Source organism: Urtica dioica, chromosome 11, assembly GCF_054948205.1.
Source record: "Urtica dioica subsp. dioica isolate 48M chromosome 11, U.dioica_male_clone48M_v1_H2, whole genome shotgun sequence".
NCBI classification, from domain to species: domain Eukaryota; kingdom Viridiplantae; phylum Streptophyta; class Magnoliopsida; order Rosales; family Urticaceae; genus Urtica; species Urtica dioica.
Genome location: NC_142766.1, coordinates 4,680,496 through 4,689,010, shown reverse-complemented (window position 1 = coordinate 4,689,010; position 8,515 = coordinate 4,680,496). Strand labels below are relative to the sequence as shown.

The 8,515-nt window shown below is 40.7% G+C and overlaps 2 protein-coding genes across 2 annotated transcripts; one reads left to right on the top strand and one right to left on the bottom strand.

Annotated features, from left to right (window-relative positions):
- Positions 1 to 3,287: 3,287 nt before the first annotated feature.
- On the top strand, positions 3,288 to 4,613 carry LOC149380788 (putative GPI-anchored protein At3g06035). The gene is made up of 2 exons (XM_089601147.1): positions 3,288 to 3,429; positions 3,855 to 4,613. The coding sequence occupies exons 1-2, from the start codon at positions 3,348 to 3,350 to the stop codon at positions 4,361 to 4,363; spliced, it is 591 nt and encodes a 196-aa protein (XP_089457273.1). The 5' UTR covers positions 3,288 to 3,347; the 3' UTR covers positions 4,364 to 4,613.
- A 2,980-nt stretch (positions 4,614 to 7,593) lies between these two features.
- On the bottom strand, positions 7,594 to 8,172 carry LOC149380787 (uncharacterized). Its single transcript, XM_089601204.1, has one exon. It carries the CDS (start codon positions 8,170 to 8,172, stop codon positions 7,594 to 7,596), a length of 579 nt encoding a protein of 192 aa, XP_089457330.1.
- Positions 8,173 to 8,515: the final 343 nt, after the last annotated feature.

The window sequence follows — 8,515 nt, the reverse complement described above, 5'->3', positions numbered from 1 at the left end:
AGAACTCGCCAAGATGACCAAAAACACAGCTTTCGTCAATTTCTCAATTTTAAAGTGTTTTGTACTCTAAAATATTATCTAATGGTCCAAATACCTCTGAAAATCACCTAAAACCCTATATATACTAATTTAGGTTCTCAAAAATACATTTATACCTTCCCTTTATTTTTCTTAGTATGTTTAATTATTTTTTAGAGCTTTTGGAAGAGGAAAAAATGTTCTTTGCCGGAATTGACAACCCGACGAGCCTCCGAACCTCAACTTCAATAGTTCTTCTTTCTTTTTCTCTTTTATTTATTTTATTGCTTTGGATTATTGTTGAACATTAAGTTTATGTTATATGAATTCTCTTTTGCTTTTAATCTTTGTTTTATTGCTTTTAATTATTCTGTTATGTTTAGCGTTGATTATGAACACCATTAGAGGCTAAGTTTCTTATGGGGTTGCGACAAGATTGGTAAAGGTTGGAGGTTTTCATTAGGGTTAGATTATGCTTAATTGCTTCTTTATTATGGATTTCTTGATGTGAAATATGCTTAATGCTTTCTAGTATATTATCAACATTAGACGGTTATCTAAGACTGTTTAGCTACTCGAAAGAGAGTAAAGAATCGTGCTTTTATTCATGTCTTCATAATTGATCCTAGGTTAGTAGAAAACTAAGCAATTTATGTAATTGCTTGAATTCATGTCGTGTTGCGTGTGATTGTTTTAATAGGATTAGAAGTCGAGAGTATAACAATCCGTCAATTACATATGTTTGCTAGAACACTCGAGAGAGGCTAGTGAATACTTTTGATAGAGTGAGATTAGCATCCATAGGAAAAGATTTTGTTGTTCAAACCCCCGATCTAGTTAGTTTCGGTGAAATCGTGATCCCTACTTTCCATTTATTGAAAACTCGTCTTTAATTCTTTGGTTTCGTTTATTTAGTTTTGTTAATCGTCTTAAAATCCATTCACATTTTTATTGGAATCAATTCGCTACAAGTTAGAGTAAATTGTTAAAAAATTGCTAGTCATCGTGGGATCAATACTCGTACTTCACGTACACTATATTACTTGGACGACACGGCTGCTTGCGCGTGTGATTTATTCACAACAGTAACGATCACTACATACTACGAAATAAAAGACACAGGCCACCGAATAAGTTTACTCCGGAAGACATACTCGATCAGTTGGCCAGTGTTTCTTGCAAGACATCAGATAAACAAGTCTCTTCTGTGGGGAAAAAACGAAGGCGAGACGCGTGCGAACTGAACTAGACCAAGAAATCATCTTTTATGAGTTGTCTTGCTGGTCAGAGTTGGACGAAACTAGAAGTTTCACTTCCACCCAGGTTTAATCTAGTGTTTTATATATCTTATTTTTCTTTGTTCATCAGTTTAAGTAATTCAATCGTAATCTTGACTTTGATTGTTGCACGCAAATTCTTTGTGCTAATTACATATATATATCTTATCGTATGTGTATAGATTATTGACAAGATAAGTTAATATAAAGCCGCTAAGAAAAATTTAATAAATGAGACTAGAAATTGAGATCGGTTAAAATATTCGACAAAGCATGAATATAACGGTGAATGTCGTCGGGTGTATTGGTAGAGAGATTTGGGAAGACAGAATTGAAAATTATAGTAATATCGTGTATTTTTTTTATCTAGATGAGGATAAATGGGTATCTATATTAAAAACAAAAAAAAATATGTTTCTCAAAAGCTACAAGTTTCTGATTTTTTTAATATTTTTTAAAGCACTTTTACAATTTTTATTAAAAATTGATTTACCAAATAAAAAAAATAAAAATAAAAAAAAGCAAAATAGGGTAATAAGCAATGCCAAACTGCACTAATATTAAAGAACTCGTCTGTGAGTGAGAGGCAGAAAGAGAAGTTTATTTAGGTATTAATTTTTTAAAAAATATAACTGACATGTACATGTATATATAGAAAATTTTGATAATAACTCCCAATTTTATATATAAATAATAATAAGTTGACATCTTTGCAATGGCGCACTTTGCAAATCCACTTGTTGCTCCAATGGGGTACTTTGCAAATAGCGATGACGGTCGTGGTTACTCTCTAGTTCTTGGCCCTCTACAAAATAGAATCACCCTTTAGCCCAAACTCTTTTCTCACAAATTGAATATATAAGCAAAACAAGGTCCACATACCTCTTCCATGTGGGACTCAAACACCCAACCACAACACATTCATATCATTCACAAATATTGGTATTATCTAACACACTTTGAGCATCAATTTCTCATTCAATACAACACTGACTTTGGCAAATAAATATTCAACCATATATCCGTCGCAACGAGTAATAAGAATACATTGGAATTGATCAATTTCGATGAGTGGACCCACTCAAATCTTAACCACAAATCAGTCACTCACAAGTTAATAAATACTCTTTATTAACAATATCTTCAACAGATATTTTGGTGGAGCATCGAACTAGGCGTGGTTATCGTAAATCTGGGACCATGTTAAATACAAGGATAATTTTGGAATAATACTGTAATATTATATTAGGCTATATTTTTAATAAAATCAAAATTTGGGCTACCTTTTTAAAAAAAGGAAGGTGGCCTTTGGTTCATATGAATGTGTTTAATTTGAATTGGTTTTCTTCTTATAGTGTAAATATGTGTCACGCTTGTTTTAAGCTCGAGTTTATGACACTAAAGTAATAACATTGAGCAAATGATCATTTAAGTATATATACACTAAAGTAATCTATAGTTTAAAAAAAATAGAAAATAAATTCACACATAGCTCCCTGCCGTGGATATAATCATATATATAACTAAAACATTTATCTCTCATGTTTCCTTTGCCATGCATCGCAAGTCTATGTCTCTCTTATTTCTCTCTTATATATTGTTCTTATGACAACGTCATCAGTTTATTTTATTTTTGTATTTTATGGTTGAAACGAGAGTCCAAAAATTATTTTAATTGGAGGAACAGATCATAGGAGACAGATGATCTAAATTCATGCATGGCCACGCTGTGAAAACCAATTTTTTAATTAATATGTGTTTGGAAATTTTATTGGAACATCATACTACCTGAGAAGTAAAGGGCAATTGTAGAATATAGAATCGTCTCCATGAACAGAACAACTATATGGATAAGCAAAGAATTAAAAGCTAGCGGAATATAATGTCTACTATGTGTCATATACATGAGATTATGCTTGGAGAAGTGGACTTCTCTTTTATTCCTCACTTTAGTACTTGTATAAATTCATGCGAATTAGGACAATGCTATTTGAAACAGCCTTTGAGACTAGAAAGCAACAAAGGCTTGCTGTTTGTATACCCTAATATATCATGGCCTTCTCAAAACTTTGCCTGTTTCTCTCTCTACTTGTTTTAGCCTTCCTCTTGTCTTCTTATCAAGTCCATTGTAATGGTACGTGTTTACCTATTTATTTATTTATTTTCGTTCTTTCTCATCTTAAGTCCTTTACCTTGACGTTCTATCATTCCAAACCATATTAGTTATAATTTTGTTTCTATGATGATTATAAAATGTCCATACACATACTAACAACTAAGTAACATATATATCGTAGAAGCTGTGTAGTTATTTTAAAATATAGTTTTTTTTCCTTTCCTTGATCTGCTTATGGGAGAAGTTAAGTATAACTCCAACTTATTTACTTCAATCGCACGTTAAGCCATGCCACAACGTCAAAATTCTGTGGCTCTATTATCTATATTGCTTCTTCTTCTTTTTTGTGCCAATTATCTAGATTGTTATATTCAGCCAATAATTTTTTTGTTAATACTTAATAAGCATTATTTGAATCACGTGCGTAAAATTGCGATGAACAGATAAAGAAGACTCTCTCAGGCGGGGAATCAACACGTACCGCAAAAGCCTAAACCTCTCAGCCCTGTCCATCAACGGGAAAGCCTCGTGCCTGGCCGACGAGATCGCCAACGCCCTCGAGAACCACCCATGCAGCGGCGCCGGCGAGTTCGCCGGCCAGAAAGACCCCACCGGCGTGGTGGCCACGATCGTCAACTTCCCGAAGCTCCTCAAAGACTGCAACATCGACGCAAACACCACCTTCGGCGGCGCTGTCTTGCCGGCGTGCGTGCCGAGGATGACCGGAGACTTGCTGATCGGAAACTACACTCGGTCGCGCTACGCCAAGTTCCTCAAAGACTCGAGATTCACCGGCGCCGGGGTCGGGTCTGAGGACGACTGGTTTGTTGTCATCCTCACCACTGATAAGCCCTCCGGAAGCTTCTCGGGCGCGAGCTCGGCCGCTGCAAAGGGCTTGGCGGCTGGTTTGGTTTTGGGGCTTGTTGCGTGTGTGTCTCATCTCTTGTTTTGATGAATGTGTGAATATGTTATCCTTGTTTTGATGAATGTGTGAATATGTTTGTGCGTGTCAACTGATTCTTTGAACGTTTTTATTCTTTGATTTCAAGCGGTTGTGTCGTGATACTTATTTCATTTGTTGTTGCAATATGCGGGGTACCGGATTTTCTTTTTTATTTAAACTTATTTTTCTTAATTGAAGGGGGGTGATTTCATATGGAAAATTTTATTGTCTAATTTAATTCATGTATCAAAATTAGAAATCCTAAGTGTAATTCAATTTAATTGTTCTTAGATACATATAGTTTTTTAATCAAACATTTTAACCTTTTAGTTGACCGCATTGCTTGTACAGTCTGCGATTAACTAGAGAAAAATAAATTTATATTTATGACATATCTTCTTTAAAAATTAAATTATATATAATTTCATTTCACAGATAGAATATGAAATTCATATTTTATATCTTTTTTTTTTTGTTTTCTTTAGTTGGAACGTGTATAGTTTCTGTAAAGTAAAAGGGTCGTTCCGTTTGCAAGTTTAAATGGTGTCGTTTTGAATATTTTTTTTTATTTGAATTGAAAACATAGGATTGATTGTGTCATATTTGTAATAAAATTTGGTTTGATTCAAGGGTGGCGTAGTTAAGTAGTCAATTTAAAGTTATGAATTAGCAAAATAGTCAAAGTTTATCTTAATTTAGTAAAATAGTCAAAATGTGCAGTAATCTGGTTTCAAAAAAAATTCGACCCCAAGATTAGTTTTTTTTAGAGTGATAAATTGCTTATAACAATCGTCAAAAATTTTAATTTTAGCTGTCAAAAAAATTTTGAAAACTTAAATTCGGCTACTTTACTGAAAAGTTGAAACTTTGGCTATTTTGCTAATTAATACATTTCAAATGGCTATTTTATACAGTTTTTCCTTGATTTAAAAACAATTCAAGCTTAAGTAATACATTTCAAACACCAGCCTATTTTTTTTCCATAGGCGCTTACTTGTTGGGTAGCCCCAAATGGCGTGGTAAGAAGATTCAGCCTCTCTCGCACACCGAAAACATCTCGTGTCGATGTCCATGCCTCGGGAAGCGAGGTTCCGGCTCGTGGGGATCCAATTCATGCAAAGCTTCCATAAGAAAGAGCGAACCTTGGGGGGGACACGGGTCCGCCAAAGGGTGGTCCACCAAAGCCTTGTAGCGTGCGTCGAGGAAGCTTCCGGGGGTTGGAAAGAGTCCACAATGACCCAATATCCGCTTTTGGCGGTGCATTCGCCGTCTTTGGTGTGGTGCCAACAAAGGGTGTCGGGAGAGGAGTCGGAGGTGCTGGGAAGGTGAAGGATGGCGTCGATGTCGTCATCACAAAAGAGGGAGTGAAGGAGAGGGACGTTCCAATCACCGGAGGGGAGTGCTAGGTCCGCCACAAGAAGGTCGGGTGGGGGGGGGAGGGGGTAGAGACGTTCCGACGAATGTAGAAATTCCGTGGACGGGGTAACCAACGGTCTCAGTAGACATCCACGGCGAGGCCGTCACCAATTCTCCACCTAGAGCCGAGGATAATGGCTTCTTTGCCCCCATTGAAGACCTCTCCAAAGACCGGAGGCGTGGCGGGATTCCGGAGCATCGAGGAAGGATGAGTTCGGAAAATAACTCGCTTTAAGGACCCAGGAAGCAAGCGAGGAAGGGTTCCGGATAGTTCTCCACCCGGTCTTAGCGAGAAGGGATTTATTGGTCCATTCTAAGTTACGGAACCCGATACCTCCTAGAGACTTCCGCATACACAACTTGTCCCATTGTCCCCAACGTGTCCTCTTTTTTTCTTCGTCGGAGCCCCACCAAAAATTAGCCGAGAGCTTGTGTAAATCGTCGATAAGACCTTTAGGGAGCTTGAAGCAATGCATGACGTAGCTAGGAATAGCTTGGATGATAGCCTTGATGATGATTTCTTTTCCGGCTGCCGAGAAGAAGGTACCTTTCCAACCTTTGACCTTGTTCCACACTCGGTCCCAAATGAATCGAAAAACTTCGGCTTAGCTGCGACCGTAGGAGAGAGGGAGACCAAGGTATTTATCATGGCCGTTGGTGATGTTGACTCCGATGGCGCGGGCCACAAGGTTGCCAAGGTTAGCTTTGACCGATTTCCCGAAGCTAATCTTGGATTTCTCGTAATTGCTAAGTTGGCCGGATGCCCGGGCATAAGAATCGAGGCGCTCCCGGACCTCTCTACCCTCTCTTTCCGTGGCCCGGAAAAAAATCATGCTATCGTTGGCGAAGAAGATATGGGAGACTTGAAGGCCGTGGTACCCAAAGCAGAGGCCGTGAATAGATTTCGACGATTCAGTCCGGCGGAACAAGGCGGAGAGACCCTCGGAGCAAATAAGGAAGAGGAACGGGGAAAGAGGGTCACCTTGGCGAAGGCCCCGACCCGGAGTGATGTTTCCATTCACTTCTCCGTTAAGGATAAAGGAGTAGTGAACGGAGCGCACACATCTCATGACGAGTTCTACCCATTCCTTGGCATAACCAAGCCTCTCCATACATGCTTCTATGAAATCTCATTCCACACGATCAAAGGCCTTAGACATGTCGAGTTTGAGACTACCGCATTTACCATTGCCAAATCGACCCCTCTTCATGGTATGGGTACCCTCGATCCCGATAATGACGTTTTCGAAGATTTGGCAGTTGCCTACAAATGCGCTTTGGTTCTCGGAGATGACCCTCTCCAATGTGCATTTAAGACGAGAGGAGATGCATTTGGAGATGGCTTTGTAGATCACATTGCAAAGACTTATGGGCCTAAAGTCTTGCGGTTTCGTTGGGTGTTTGACCTTGGGGATTAAGGCGATGAGAGTTTCGTTGAGGGGCCCGAGGTTCCTCTTGTGGTTAAGGATGTCGAGGCAAGTGTTGGTAATGCTCTCTCCCACGATGTCCCAAAACTTGTGGAAGAAAAGGCCGGAGAAGCCGTCTTTCCCGGTGGCCTTATTGGGGTCGATGTTGAAGAATGCCGCTCGGACCTCTTCTCTAGTAAACTCCGAGGTAAGCAGGCAATGGGTAACACGAGCAATATTTCTCGAAGAGGGGTTAGTCGACGAGAAGATATTGACAAAGTAGTTTGAGATAATACCTTTCACACCCACCGGGTCCTCGGTCCATCGGTTGTCCTCGTCGTAGAGGCCAACAATTTTGTTCTTTTTCCGTCTATGAGAGGCTTTCCGGTGGAAGAATTTGGTGTTGCGGTCGCCTTCTCAGAGCCAAGACACCCTACTACGTTGCCTCCAATAACACTCCTCTTTGGCTAGGAGGGAGTTGAGGGCAATCTCCTCTCGACGAATGGATAAGGGGTCGAAAGGAGTAGAGGAGTCATTTAAGCGGCTAAGGTTGAGCTTGTGCTTTTTAATGCCGGAGGAGAGCTCACGGAAGCGCTTTTTTCCCCATGAAGAAAGGGCGGAGGCGCAAAGGGCGAGGGACGAGGAGAGCGAGGTGTTCCAATGATGAGTAACAATGGCTTTGCACTCATCTTCTTCGCACCAAGCTTTCTCGAAAACGAAGCGACGGGAGAACCTTAGGTTCCGGGTGTGTAGGCCGTCCGTAGAGAGGAGGAGGGGCCGGTGGTCGGAGGCCCAAAGGTCTAAGTACGTGATGGTGGCTTGGGGAAACAAGGAACGCCATTCCTCGTTGGCCACGCATCGATCGAGACGCTCGAGGGTAGTGTCGCCACCCGGGTTTTCACGCCATTCCCCATGAAGAAAGGGCGGAGGCACAAAGGGCGAGGGACGAGGAGAGCGAGGTGTTCCAATGATGAGTAACAATGGTTTTGCACTCATCTTCTTCGCACCAAGCTTTCTCGAAAATGAAGCGACGGGGGAACCTTGGGTTCCGGGTGTGTAGGCCGTCCGTAGAGAGGAGGAGGGGCCGGTGGTCGGAGGCCCAAAGGTCTAAGTACGTGATGGTGGCTTGGGGAAACAAGGAACGCCATTTCTCGTTGGCCACGCATCGATCAAGACGCTCGAGGGTAGTGTCGCCACTCGGGTTTTCACGCCTCCAAGTGAACGGGTCCCCGACGTACCCCAAATCCTCGAGTTGACAGCCCCCATATGACTCGGGCATTTCCTAACACCACCTTTCTTCTCGAAGTTATAGAGAAGCTCATTGAAGTCGCCCCCGCAT